This window comes from Podarcis gaigeae (assembly GCF_964106915.1).
Source record: "Podarcis gaigeae genome assembly, chromosome: 8".
In the NCBI taxonomy this organism is placed as follows: domain Eukaryota; kingdom Metazoa; phylum Chordata; class Lepidosauria; order Squamata; family Lacertidae; genus Podarcis; species Podarcis gaigeae.
The window spans coordinates 24,269,619-24,283,913 of NC_139684.1; the positions used below are offsets into that span (position 1 = coordinate 24,269,619).

At 45.0% G+C, this 14,295-nt stretch overlaps 1 protein-coding gene across 14 annotated transcripts in view; it reads left to right on the plus strand.

Moving 5' to 3' along the window:
• Nucleotides 1-14,295, plus strand: part of VPS13D (vacuolar protein sorting 13 homolog D) — a 119,058-nt gene that overhangs the window by 27,859 nt on the left and 76,904 nt on the right. For 8 of the 14 annotated variants that reach the window (XM_083752351.1, XM_083752352.1, XM_083752354.1 and 5 more), the window contains 10 exons: nt 475-1,518; nt 3,303-3,393; nt 4,292-4,418; nt 6,373-6,553; nt 10,114-10,296; nt 10,407-10,454; nt 11,609-11,828; nt 12,431-12,641; nt 12,869-13,040; nt 13,693-13,799. In XM_083752351.1, the coding sequence (XP_083608477.1) occupies nt 475-1,518; nt 3,303-3,393; nt 4,292-4,418; nt 6,373-6,553; nt 10,114-10,296; nt 10,407-10,454; nt 11,609-11,828; nt 12,431-12,641; nt 12,869-13,040; nt 13,693-13,799 (2,384 nt within the window). Of the gene's footprint in view, nt 1-474; nt 1,519-3,302; nt 3,394-4,291; nt 4,419-6,372; nt 6,554-10,113; nt 10,297-10,406; nt 10,455-11,605; nt 11,829-12,430; nt 12,642-12,868; nt 13,041-13,692; nt 13,800-14,295 lie in introns of all 14 variants that reach the window. The other 6 variants (XM_083752348.1, XM_083752356.1, XM_083752347.1 and 3 more) reach the window with 2 other exon arrangements.

Sequence of the window (14,295 nt, forward strand, 5' to 3'; positions counted from 1 at the left end):
TAGAAACAATTTGGCAACAGCAGAGGAGCTCTGGAAGAAAATAGAGGTGGCGGGAAAGATTAGTTCAAAGCTAAGAAAAGATAATTAGTTTAAAGGTAAGAGAAGAGAATTTTTTTCTCAGTAGGCAAGAGACAAAAGGACTTCTGATCTAGGCTACACAGGAAACTAAGCTGAGGTTTCCTGGAAGAGAGGCGGAAGAGGAGGACATGCAGATTTCTTGATGAGTTTTCTGTCTTGATAAGTTGGAGACATTAGTCCAGCAGTAATTGGGTCCCTTTATCCAGCAGAGGATGGTAAGTTCCAGTGAACCATCTTTGCCCCACCATGTGTTCACTGAAGAAGTGGGGAAAATTTCATCTGAACAGCCCTACTCTCATGCCAGAAGAAGCATGATACATTTGGTTGAAAGTATCACCAGACTTCTTGAAACTCAGTTTCCAAAGTGTTTTACAACGCACATCTTTTCCCTTAAAGGTGGTGCTGGCAAAACATGTGTATGAGCAAGTCTTGCAAACCCTTGACAACTTAGTTTGCAATGAAGATTTGACCAAGCCACCATCCAGCTTTCCATCCTCCCCGTATCCCAGCTCCAGCTCCCCATCAGTATCGCTCCGCAGCATGAGCACGGACTTTTCCACTGACAGGAAGGAAAACGGGCTCTTCAGTCACTCCAGCTTTTCTGCATCTTCGAACAAATTTGTACCTGTCAAGGAAGTGGCACAGTCCTTTACTCAAATACAAGCAACCTTTCATATTTCAGAGCTCCAGGTTCAGCTGAGTGGTGACCTTACGCTTGGGGCACAAGGCCTGGTTAGCTTGAAATTTCAGGATTTTGATGTTGAGTTTGCCAAGGACCACCCTCATACCTTATCCATTCAGATTGCCTTACGTTCTCTGCTGATGGAGGATCTTCTGGAGAAGAATCCAGACTCTCTGTATAAGAACCTCATGGTGTCACGCGGAGCACCCAAACCATCCAGCTTAGCACACAAGGAGTACCTTTCCCAGTCTTGTCCATCCGTGTCTAATGTGGAATATCCAGACATGCCCCGTTCCCTCCCTTCTCATATGGAGGAAGCTCCTAATGTCTTCCAGCTGTATCAGCGGCCCACCTGCGTCTCCCAAAGAAGGCACAAAGAAGATGCAGACTCAGGCTATCCATTAACACCGCCCCCTTCTCCCACCGCCAAAAGGACAGCTACACCTTGCGGGAAGAGTGACTTTGACGATTCCTTGGTCCACATTAACATGTTGCTGGTGGACAAGAAGCACCCGGAGTTCTCTTCTAGTTATGGCAGAATCAACCGTATTGTGGATGTTGACTTTAACTGTTTGGATGTTTTGATAACTCTGCAAACTTGGGTGGTGATACTGGACTTCTTTGGGATTGGGTCCACTGCTGAGAATCACAGCTTGAAGTCACAGCCTGAAGATGTGCAGCATACCGTTAAATCGGAGGCAAATGTATTGTCAGCCTCGGAAGGCCAGGACTCTCTAAATACCAAACTGGATCTGAAGGTACGAGAGGGGCAGGGGGTCCTGTTGGTCTTCATAAATTATGTCTTCATGCAGTGACTACTTGCCAGGTTGTCCCTTTGGCAAGTAGGACTCCCAGTAGATGCTTCTGTGTTGCCACTTTGGAGAAGAGAAACAGGGTTGTATCCAATACTAATCATACGCAGATTAGACCTATTGATGTTTAGGGACATGGCCACGAGGCGCTTCCATTTCATTGGGTCTACTGCTCTTGAGTAGAGCTTTGTTGGATTCAAACCAGGAGCTTCACTTCTCTAAACAGCAGAATAAATGAAAGAAAAGTGGCTTTCTTCCAAGCTCTGCACTTGTCAGATATCTTGTGACAGAGGCAGAGTCTTCTGTTAAGCCAGTGCATCATGTGGTTTGCTCTTGCATAGCTGATTTTTAAAAAGAAATAAAACAGCTGGTGCCATGGATGGGTAGGAGATGGATTCAGAGTGTGGCATGAGGGGTCATTCACTCTTTGTTCCTCTTTTGGTCCTGAATGGAATCCTCACATTTTCTGCCTGCTATTTGCAATGGCCTTCCCTTGCCAACTGAAGACTTTACAGGGCATAATTCAGGACTGTGACAGAAGCAAAGGGTTGAAGCACTCCTCATTCCATCTCATTGTGCTTTTCATGTTGGCTGTTTATTACAAGGATAACTGCATGTCATGCCTGGTTTGACCCTCACTTGCACAGAAGTTTGGAGAAGAGAAGAAACTTCTGCTGGCTCTTCTGTTCTCCAAACTTGTATGCAGGTGGGAATACTTTGCCTCTCTTCCAAGTCAAGCATGAAGGTAGGCTTGTGTTGACTACAAACCAATAAGGCAAATCAATATGTAAGTTTGTATTTGTTTTTTGAGTAGGCATTCAGATGTATTTCAAAACATACTTCTGATTGTTCAGATGACAAAAGTTCTGAAGGAGATTTGGAGACATGAAGGTTGGCTTGATTCAGACATCGTGCCAAACCATTGTTAAAGGAGATTTATCCTTTGCGTTGTTATTTTGCAAACTGGCTTATAATTAGCTCTCAGTGCAGAATCAGAAACTGGTTTGATGTGGCTTTGTAAACCATGGTTTGTTTATGATTTGGCATAGTGTTTTAATGCTGACAAGCCATTGTTGTAGCTGTTCCCCTGTTTCCGGAGACCACTGAACCTGGACCTGTGAGCTGGATATTTGGGGAAGCGCCATAGCTCTGTGGCAGAACATCTGCTATGCATGCAAAAGAAAGCCTTTGGTTCAATCTCTAGCATTTCCAGGTAGGGGTGAGAAAATGTCCCCTGTCTGAATTCTTGGAGAGCTGCTACCAGACAGTGTAAACCAATGGTCATAGATGAACCAATGGTCATTATAAGGCAGTTTCCTATGTTCCTCTGGTTGCCAAGCAATCGGAAGTTGAAAGCAAAGAAACAACTGTAATCCATGGTTTGCCTGACTTTAAAAAACAAACAAACACCCAAATCATGGTTTGTATTCTGAACTGTGGTCGATACAATCAACAGCCAGGGTAGTGTTTGAATTTGGCCTTCCTGTCAAAGTAACTCTTAGAGCCAGTATGTAGCCAGCTATATGGTAAGGCAAATTCCACTGGACGTGTCTCTTACCTGTATTGCTAGCTCCTGTTGCTTTCTGGATGTCTTGAATCTCTTGTCTCATAAGGATGACCTTTAAAATGTGCCTTGAGGAATAATATTCAGGAGGAAGGCTTGTAGCACTTGGATGGAAAAGGTCCTGAATCTGAGCATGTTTCCAGTCTCATCCTTTCTGCTTTATTAGGTGCATTCCCTCTCCTTAGTTCTGAATAAGACGACCAATGAACTTGCTAAAGCGAATGTATCTAAACTGGCCACTCATGTGGAGATGATTGGTGAGTGTGAGTTGCCTACACTTCTTATGCGGTGGGGATTTCATTATAGAAACGAGAGTTGTGTTTCGGGATGATTTTCACACTTGGGAATCACTGCCGGTCTTACTCCCTTGTGCCACATAATGTCCCTTTTGGACTTGCTAAATACCCAATTTGCCAAGCAGAAAACCGGAGGAAGGGAACATGCAGCTGAATTTGGTGATGAGACTCAGATCTCCAAATTCATGGCTTTTTGACATCTGGCAAAGAGCAAAAATGTCCCAGTTTGCACGTAATGTTAAACCGTAGTTAATTTCGTTAAGCACAAACAGAAACCAAGGTGTGTGGCCTTCCTGGAGTGGCAAAGCGAGAGACTTGCTAAGAAGGCACTTCAGAGCAGCATGTAAACTACAGCTAAAAATGACCTGCTGGCTGATAAATTTTGCTCTGAGCTGCTGGTGAACATTGGGCATTCTATTAGCAAGAAAATCCTTCGGCCTTGCTTTGGTTGTTTATGTGGTACATAATTGAAGAAGTGCATTACGAAAGCAAAGACAACGTCAGCTATTATTAGTTTGGTACGGTAGATTCACCTATCAGGGCTTTACTAGTTTTGAAAACCCAGCCCTCCTCCTCCTCTTCCATTATATATCTTATCAAGGAAGAGGCTTCCCCCCGCCTTTTTTTGGCTTCCTCAAAATCCTGATCCCTTCCCCTATTGTGGGGTGCTGAGCAGGAGGGAGTTGAGAGTTACAGCTTGACTATTGCTGTCAGCCAGAGAGAGCACCTTGAAACTTCCACCTTCGATTTCTCATAACCCACGTCTGGTCTCGCCTCCCTGGCCCCTTTTACTGACTTTAAATTAGCTGGCAGTGAATGCTCACTCGCATGGTGTCTGAACCATCTTCTGTTCTTGTAGAAGGAGATCTTGCCCTTCAAGGGAGCCTTGGAAGCCTATCCCTCAGTGATCTCACCTCGCACGGAGAGTTGTACAGGGAACGTTTCACTACCAGTGGCGAAGAGGCACTCATCTTTCAAATCTACAAGTAGGTGGTGGAGACATTGCTGTTTGGCTAGGCTGCTTCAGCATGATCAGTAGGATTCCACTGATGCTTCCAAACCAGGTGTGGGGAGCCTTTGGTCCTCCATGTGTTGCCCTATGAAGCACAGCCAGTGAGCAGGGATGATGGGAGTTGTAGAGTCTGTTTCAGACCAGACCAAAACAAACTAAAATACATTAGATTTATGTGTGGTGTTTATAGAGGTTCCCCCTGAGAGCGACAGCATTCCCAAGCCTGGGCAAAGATCTCAGAGTGGTTCTTCACCTGTAGTCTGACCCATCCTTCCATGTGAGCACTCCATCACTTCATTCCAACCTCATTCCTCAGGAGCGATGGCACTGGATGCCAACATTAGCCTTGTCATTTGCAAGTTTGCCACCCTGCTCCCTGAGGTTCTCTGCAGAGACCTGATGCATATCCTGCTAATATCTGATCCTGTGGCTTTGCCCAGGCTTGGGAATGCCCTCTCCTGGGAAATCCCTTCAACTCCCTCAAGGCTGAAGACATTTGTTGTTCAGGCCTGCCTCTGACGTCTTCATTTTCAGCGCCTGCCAGTTTTGCTTGTTTCCCTAGCTGTTACTTGGTTCACATCATCTGCCAGGTTGTGTCTGTGCGTTTCATTTTTGTTTAGTTTTTTATATTTTACTTGGAACCCTAAACGTTGCGAGCTGCTTTGGGCACCTCATGTTTAAACATCCTCAAGCGCACTCACCGCTGGCAATTACATCTTTTCAAGAGCATAGCATCAAGGAGAGTCCCTGCCTTCTACAACATGCTTTATGATCAGGCTTCCTTCAGAATTATCATAGCTCAGTTGGATAGAACATGTGGCTGATAATGCTAAGGTTGCAAGTTCGATCCCTATATGGGATGGCTGCATATTCCTACATTGCAGGGGGTTGGACTAGATGATCCTCAGGGTCACTTCTGTGGGAATGTTGAGGATAATAGGAAAGGATATATTAGATAAGTATTATCCTTCCTTCACTCACGCTAGTAAGTGATGTAGCAGAGCAGATTCCCCTCAATATAGCTGGAGGCTAGTTTGCAGATTTGTTTGAATCTCTTAGTTAAGTTTATTTCCTGGTGTCCCCTTTAATCCCTCTTAAATACACAAGAGTCTTTCTGAGAAAAGTAACAAAACGTTTGTTCACATTTCAGTTCACAATTCGATCCCTGAAAGGCAGGTTTTTCTTAGTAGTTGCACAAACAAAGTGTGAGTTCATTTCATAGCGAGACTGAACTCATGTGCTGCTGGCTCTCAGCAAAATTGCATTAATATAACAAAATGGCTGCAGGAGAGCAGCAACAAGGCAGCAAGAATCAAGACTGAGACTGAGAAAATGGCAGCATGACTTGGCTCTTTTATGGAGTCAGCCAGAGCCAAGCCCGTCTCCCAGGTCACATGCAGGGGGAGGATGCTCCAGACCAGTGTAACAGGAAGTTACACTGACAGGATGTCCCCCTGCCTGTGCCCACTCTAGGGAAATGAGGAATATTGCATTTGACTGTACCAATGGATTACATCCCACTGCTTCCAACCCCACAATTCTATGATTAGAAGTACAGGGGTTGCTCAGAGAGCTTTGGAACTTGGCATTGCTTTCTGAGCACCTGAGGTTTAGAACAGTAGGAACAAATGTCCATGTTCTCAGCTGTCAGGGAGGGACTCATCTCCTGAAATTCTGCTGGGTGTTGAGCTCGGTGTAACACCAATGTTTCCTGCTTTAGAAGGGAGGGGTAGACAACAAATTTCACGGTGAGCCAAGATACGTTGGTCTGTTTGACTCCCGCTCATAATGAGGAAGAAGAGAAAAGTATTCAGCCAATAAAACATAATGGCAGCTGATTACGAAGATGTTATCTGGTGTAGCCAGGTGACCATGGTACACCTGAGCACTTTTGAGTGGAGCACACTGAATGTCTCGTTTCCCACCAGGTACGGCCGGCCTGATCCCTTGCTGCAGAGAGGCTGTGATATGCGCGTCAGCCTACAAATGGCATCGGTGCAGTATGTCCACACTCAGCGCTTTCAAGCAGAAGTGGTGTCTTTCATTCAGCATTTCACTCAGCTGCAGGATGTCTTGGGGCGGCAGAGAGCAGCAATCCAGGGACAGACGGTATGCTTTATAGCCTTCCTTTCAGCTTGCAGGAGATGCCTTCCTTCTGAAACACGGGGATCCTCCGAGGGTACTGGAGGCTTCTCTGCAATTTGAGAGGCCTCTTTGCGATAGCCCTTCTGTTTTACCTGCCCTGGGCAGCCAAGGATTAGAAGGCACAGTTCTTTCATCATAATGGCATACATCATAATGGTGCCCCTACGAAAGTAACTTATGGAATTTCAGAAGATTGAGTTTGAACGTCCACAACATTTTCCAAGCAAGCAGAACTAGAAATCGGGACAGTCTACAGCAATACATAGCAAGCTGACGCATTACTTTGTCAGCTGTTCCCCAAACAAACACACTGATTTGAGAGCTAGACCTATAAACAATGAGCTCTCCCTCTTTCTGCCATTGCATTTTGCTTGGGGGGATGTGTGTGTGTGTATAATAATAATAATAATAATAATAATAATAATTTATTATTTATACCCCGCCCATCTGGCTGTTCTTCCCCAGCCACTCTGAGCGGCTTCTAAAATAATATTAAAATACTGTAATACATCAAACATTAAAAGCTTCTCTAAACATATATATATATATATATATATATATATATATGCTTTCGTAGATTTTCACGGGTACAGGAATGCAGGTTTTGGTGTCCTCGGGTGTCTTCCCGTGTAAAAGTTGGGGTGTCTAGGCGACGTTTCGACGAGGTCTCACTCGTCATCTTCAGGCTGGTGCTTTCGGCTTCTTGTTACTGGAGCAGAGCGGGATCTCAATGTTTGAGTTCCTATAAATACTGTAGAGGGGGTGTGGTGTCTAGCCTCCAATGTTCTGGGCAGAGAGGAAGTTCCCAGGCTAGTGTGCCTTTTCTTCTTTTGTTCCTTAATTACTTGAGAGATACCTTGAGTGATTTCTTGAGTGATATCCTGAGTACCACTTAGGTGGGTCATTAGGTGTGGATTAGTTGCTAAAGTCTTTGTGTCTTGACCTCTTGAACTTTGTGAAGAGTTTTCCTGAGAAGATGGCTGTATTGCACTTAGTTGTGCTTTGGCTTGGCTTCGTGTATAGGGGCGAGCTGTGGTTTTGTGGCTTGTGTCAGCCAGATCTGTGTAGGGATTGCAGGGGGGTGCAGCATCCGGAGGTGCCACCATGGATTGGCTACTGGATGGTGTCAGTAATTCATCTGTGGAGAGGGTCTGGGTTTGGGTCTGGTGTGGTTGATTGGTGTTGGCGTTCTGTGTGCCTCTGGATCTGGTGTCAGTTTTTGTGGGGAGGGCTAATTTCCAGATGTCTGGCAAGCGGGATGTGTCGTCACGCTTGTTCATGTTGTGAGGGTGTTTCTCTATCTCGATGGCTTCCATGATTATTCTCTTGTGGTGATGTTCCGTGTTAAAGAGCAATTTGGAATCTGCAAAATTAATTTCGTGTCCTGTTTCTTTCATGTGTTGGAAAAGAGAGGAAGTTTTTTCTTCTTTTTTGACGGCATTCTTGTGTTCTGCGATACGTGCATTTATTCGTCTGTTTGTTTGTCCAATGTACGTGGCTGGGCAGACTTTGCAGGGTATTTCATAGATCCCTTGGTTTTCCAACTGGATTTTATCCTTGGGGTTTCTGAGGATATTGGCTATTTTTTGGTTGGTGCAAAAGGCTGTTTTGATATTGTGTTTATGGAGGATTTTGCTAATTTTATCTGTAGTGCCCTTGATATAAGGAAGGAGGGCCAATCACACCACCACCCTGCACAAATAAACTCCGTAGCCAAGACTCTCATCTCCAGAACCAAACGCCTGGCTGACAAAGACCACTTGACAACTGAGTTACAGAATCTCTCAAATGTGTTAATTGCCAATGGATACCAGCAAAACAGGATTACGAAGCTAATCCAAAAGGAAACACCCCCCAAAAACCAAGACACAGAAGAAAACAATGGCATGGCCCTCCTTCCTTATATCAAGGGCACTACAGATAAAATTAGCAAAATCCTCCATAAACACAATATCAAAACAGCCTTTTGCACCAACCAAAAAATAGCCAATATCCTCAGAAACCCCAAGGATAAAATCCAGTTGGAAAACCAAGGGATCTATGAAATACCCTGCAAAGTCTGCCCAGCCACGTACATTGGACAAACAAACAGACGAATAAATGCACGTATCGCAGAACACAAGAATGCCGTCAAAAAAGAAGAAAAAACTTCCTCTCTTTTCCAACACATGAAAGAAACAGGACACGAAATTAATTTTGCAGATTCCAAATTGCTCTTTAACACGGAACATCACCACAAGAGAATAATCATGGAAGCCATCGAGATAGAGAAACACCCTCACAACATGAACAAGCGTGACGACACATCCCGCTTGCCAGACATCTGGAAATTAGCCCTCCCCACAAAAACTGACACCAGATCCAGAGGCACACAGAACGCCAACACCAATCAACCACACCAGACCCAAACCCAGACCCTCTCCACAGATGAATTACTGACACCATCCAGTAGCCAATCCATGGTGGCACCTCCGGATGCTGCACCCCCCTGCAATCCCTACACAGATCTGGCTGACACAAGCCACAAAACCACAGCTCGCCCCTATACACGAAGCCAAGCCAAAGCACAACTAAGTGCAATACAGCCATCTTCTCAGGAAAACTCTTCACAAAGTTCAAGAGGTCAAGACACAAAGACTTTAGCAACTAATCCACACCTAATGACCCACCTAAGTGGTACTCAGGATATCACTCAAGAAATCACTCAAGGTATCTCTCAAGTAATTAAGGAACAAAAGAAGAAAAGGCACACTAGCCTGGGAACTTCCTCTCTGCCCAGAACATTGGAGGCTAGACACCACACCCCCTCTACAGTATTTATAGGAACTCAAACATTGAGATCCCGCTCTGCTCCAGTAACAAGAAGCCGAAAGCACCAGCCTGAAGATGACGAGTGAGACCTCGTCGAAACGTCGCCTAGACACCCCAACTTTTACACGGGAAGACACCCGAGGACACCAAAACCTGCATATATATATATATATATATATATTTGCAAACACATAGTATCCATTAAAAATAAATAAATTTAAAAATCCAAATCTGCAAAGCACCCCAGTTTTGAGTACTTTGGAGAGATTCCGCTTCAGCTCAGATGGGGCCAGAGTATTTCAGAAGTAAGGGGTCTATGGCTTGGCTTTTGAAAAACAGGGGATCTGTGGTACTTAGCTAATTGGGAACCACTGGCATATGCAATGCAGAGTAAATGGACCAACGGTCTGAGCTGATCTAAGGCAGCTTCCTGTGTTTAGAAACTTGAATTTCTTGTCAAACTGAATTTTGTGTAATTTTTTTAGTATTTTAATACTGATATACCTCAAGGTGTAGAATTCAGGCAGACATGGAAGGTCTGGCTTTTTGGCCATGAGAATTTTTGGTGAGATTAACTGAAACCAGTAGCAGGTTTTCAGCATTGTGGTAGTAGCGAAAAATCATTGCTTGATTTTTTGTAAAATCATTCTTCTGCATAGCATACCCATGACATTAACAGGGCATCTTTTGAGACAACCTCTCTCTTCCCTAAGGTACGAGATCAGGCCCAGCGAGCCACCAGAGTTCTTCTGGACATCGAAGCTGGCGCTCCTGTCCTCCTCATTCCTGAAAGCTCCAGATCCAACCATCTTATTGTAGCCAATCTTGGGAAACTGAAAGTCAAGAACCGGTTCCTCTTTGCAGGTACCCCTGGTACCTTTTCGCTAAAAGATAAGGTAAGACTAATGTACTTGCCTTCAAGTTCTGTACATTGAGTCAAGCTCAGGATACAGTAAAAATGCATTTGTTTTGAAATATTTCTGTCCCTTTTTCCTTTCCCCCCGAGGACTCAATTTTGCAAGGCGGTGTCTACAAGGATCGTATTCTATGTGAGGTATCTCCAAGCATCCTTCCTTGCAGAGAGGGTGCTGGGTGTTTGTGCTGAGAACCCATGTGGAATTCAGCTACTATGCACATTTCATTCAAAACACGGTGCCCATATTTCTAAAACTACTACCGCTGCTGCTATAATAATTGACACAATTATTGCTGCAGTAATTAGTTGCAGAATTCCGTAAGGGTTGGTTTGGAATTTTAGCTTGCGGTGTTTTTTTGCTGTGCCTTTTCAAAGTGCTCTTCAGAAGTGCCTCACCTTATTTGCAGGTGTCAGTGGAAAGTGGGTGCCAGCTTGTGGTGTAACTCAATGTTCACAGGCGTAACACATCTCCATCAGTGTTTCCCATCACCCATTTTGCCTAGAGTCAGGAGGAGTTGTGCAGCCATCCTTGCTTCTGGGCAACATACCGCAGAGATGGGTGTCATAGGGTGACAACTGATAGGAAGTGTTTGTGGAGTGGGCAGAGGGTATCTTCAGCTGCAGCTGCTTTTCAGGAAGAAAATGCACTTCCAGTAAGGGTCTGCATCGATGGAGTGAGAATTGCTCCTTGTATATGGAATATTTCGTTTGTCATGACATAGCTCAGCTTTTGCTGGCCCGGTTCCTTCCTGACTAAAACTCCCACCAGAACTTGCTAGTACAGCTGTGTTGGCTGGGGATGTAGGGAGTTGTAGCCCCAAACAGTGGAGGCTGGTTCTTTATGACAAATGGGGCACTGCCCCACCAACCTCAGCTTGCTCCCACTTGCCAGCCCTTCTTACTTAGCATCCAGTTCAATGCTTGCCAGCTTCTTCCTCCTTGCTCTCACTTTTGCCCTTGTGGAATTCGGCAGGGAGGAGGATAGGTAGAATAGTAGACTTAGCTAACTTGGCCCGTCATCGACTCTGCTTTCACCTACTGTTAGCTGTCCACCCTAGAGGGAGAGGATCAATGAGACTGTCAGTCCAGTTCTCTCCAATGGACATCAGCTATCACTGGTCCAAAGCATCTGAAGGAGCACCAGGTTAGCTGTTCAAGCCCAACTAGTAGCTAGAGAAATAAACAGCAAGGACATTTCCCTTTATGGATTTTTATTTTTTAAAAAAAACTTGTGGCCCATTGCTTCGAACAGTGAATTTCCCTAACTTTGGACCGTCCCCCATTTTTAGCAGGATTCCGTTCAGTTTTCTTCACCACTGGGAACCCCAAAACACAGCATGAAGAAGACAGCAAGCACTGATGAGTCCAAGATGGCATCATGTTCCTCTGAAGGGTTGTTCATGAAACTGTCCTCTTCTGGACCAAATCTGAGTCGGCTAAAAAGTGACCCAGGAGCAAGTGCTTTGGCTAAGCCACCAAAGATGACCACTTTGCCAGTCCCAGACAGTCCTGGTAAGTTGGAGAGAGCTGGACCAACAGACTCATTGATCTTCTCCTGTTCATTTTGTGTTGGTTCTATTCAGATTGGCTACCACTGATGTGGTAAGTTATCCAACAGTCAGGGTGGTCTGGCAGGCCCAGACAGGGGGGGGGGGGCATATGGGCCACTTGGCCCGGGCCTCCGATTCCAAAGGGGGCCTCGGTCAGCATATTCACAATTGAATAGGAAGACGGAGAAGTTTTCATTATAATTATAATTTAATAGTCGAATTTGTCTACTTAAAAATAGATTTTTAAATACATTATTGAACTATTATAATACATTTTAACCCAGTTATCCCCAGGGTAAAAAAAGGGGGGCACATTATCTCCCTGGCCCGGGCCTCTGCCTGGCTCTGCAAGGCCCTGGGTCTGGGTATGTACCCTGCTCAATGTAGATTTTGAAAGGTGTTTTTGTGGAGCTGTATTTTTGATAGCAAACCTTTGATAGCATCCTTCACTTGGAAATAGCTTCGAACCGGCCCTTATGATGTAGAACGATGCTCTGCAGCAAAGAGCACTTTTTGCAGAGCTGGACAGGGGAAAGTAAAATATTTTGGGTTGATCTCTTGCAGAGGAACAGATGTGCCTGCTGGACTGCATTGTGGTTGACCTGCAGGACATGGATATTTTTGCTGCTGAAAGGTATTCAAGAGAATATTCGAAAGCTAAGGAAGATGCGAGTGCTGATCTGGTCTTCCCATCCTTCATTGTCAGGCAGACAAGGGGGAGCCTCTTGACTGAACCCTTCAGGCTGAAGTTGCAAGTAGAAAGAAACTTGGACAAGTGAGTTATGTGACTCTGATTCCACATTCACTGGGTTGCCTCCCCTCCTAAGTTAAGTTCACTTGCGTTTGGAAGATTTCAGCTTGTCATTATGTGGCAGTGTGGCAGTTTTTCATATATACTTGTTTTTAAGATCACTTCTCAACCGTTTTCATTAAGTTAGTGTTGAAGAACAGCTTCACGATGCCGAGACATCGTGATGACTCGTGTGCATTTTTCTTTTGTAGGGAGATAAGCCATGCGGTGCCCGATATATCTGTTCATGGCATCTTGTCGTCAGTGCATTGTTCCCTGGATCTGAGTAAATATAAACTAATTCGTGGACTCTTGGAAAATAATCTTGGGGAGCCGATAGAAGAATTCATGCGGCCTTATGACTTACAGGACCCAAGAATACATGTGAGAGGAGTGCACTTTTGCAGTTGAAAAATCTGTCCTGAAATATTTGCATTGTGTTAACTTATAATATAGGCCAGGGGTGGGGAACCTCAGGCTCTCTGGGCCCAAATGTGGCCCTCTCAGCCACAACCCTTCACTGGCTCTGCTCCACAACCTCCTTGAATGCTTTTGCCTGGCTGGAATATGTCTGTGGACTCTGGCAATGCCTCTTGCTTCCTTGGACAGAGGATGGAGAGGGACATATGAATAAGCGTAAAAACTAACCTACGGTACAAAGGTAAAAATCACGTTTACACTTATCGTTTCACCTGCATTTTCTTCCGGCCCTGTCCACCACTGGCCGTTAGAAGGCTCTTGACTAATAAAGGACTGGGTCAGATGAAAATATTGGTTGAAGAGAGAGGAAGATTCTGAATGTTGAGGCTCTATCGAGGCATAGGAGTCACGTTGAAACACTTGTTACTGAGTGTGTAGGTGTGGAGAATTCCAGTGGACAGAGGTGTGGTGATGAGGTGGAACACAAATTGTGGGGCTGCCGTAAGCAAAGACTGTGATCCTTCAACTTGGGAGTCGTTCAGAAAATGTTCTGTGCACATGGATAGGAAACTGGAATCCTTCTCTGCAACTGTTTTTGTTCATTTCTCCTTTTTAGACTGTGTTGAGTGGTGAAGTGTACACTTGTGTGTCTTTCCTAATTGACATGGTCAATGTAAGTCTGGAACTCACTAATCCTCAGGGGAAGGAAGGCTCATTAGCCAGGTACGTTTCCCCACCCTTTCGAGAGAGAGAAAAATCTTCTTTACTGCGTTTGATTTTTTTCTAACCTGGTTGTTTTTTTCTTTTTCCATTTTTCTCCATGCAAGGGATGAATGATAAAAGACAAGAGGGAGGGTTCAAATGATGAAAGTAGGGGACAATGTCGCTTCCTGTGGGTGAGGGGTGGGAATACTTTTTTGCAGAGGTTTGAAAGAGAAATGCCAGGCGGGGGCGCTTTTGAAAACCTTGAGCAAGGGGCATCAGCCTGCTTTCAAACGTCCCCTCTCTGCCCCCCTCCCAGTGGGCTTGTGTCTTGCTCGATCAAAGGAACAGCCACCCCACACCTGAGTCCATGTTTACTGTCAGGTGCAGGGCAGGTGCTAATGGCTTAATGGGCCAAATGGGAAGGAGTCCTGGAGCGCCATGTTTAGTCTGTGGGGTTGGAGGTTCCCCACCCTTACGAAGAGAGGGCAGACAGTGTGCTCAGCACGCTGAACGA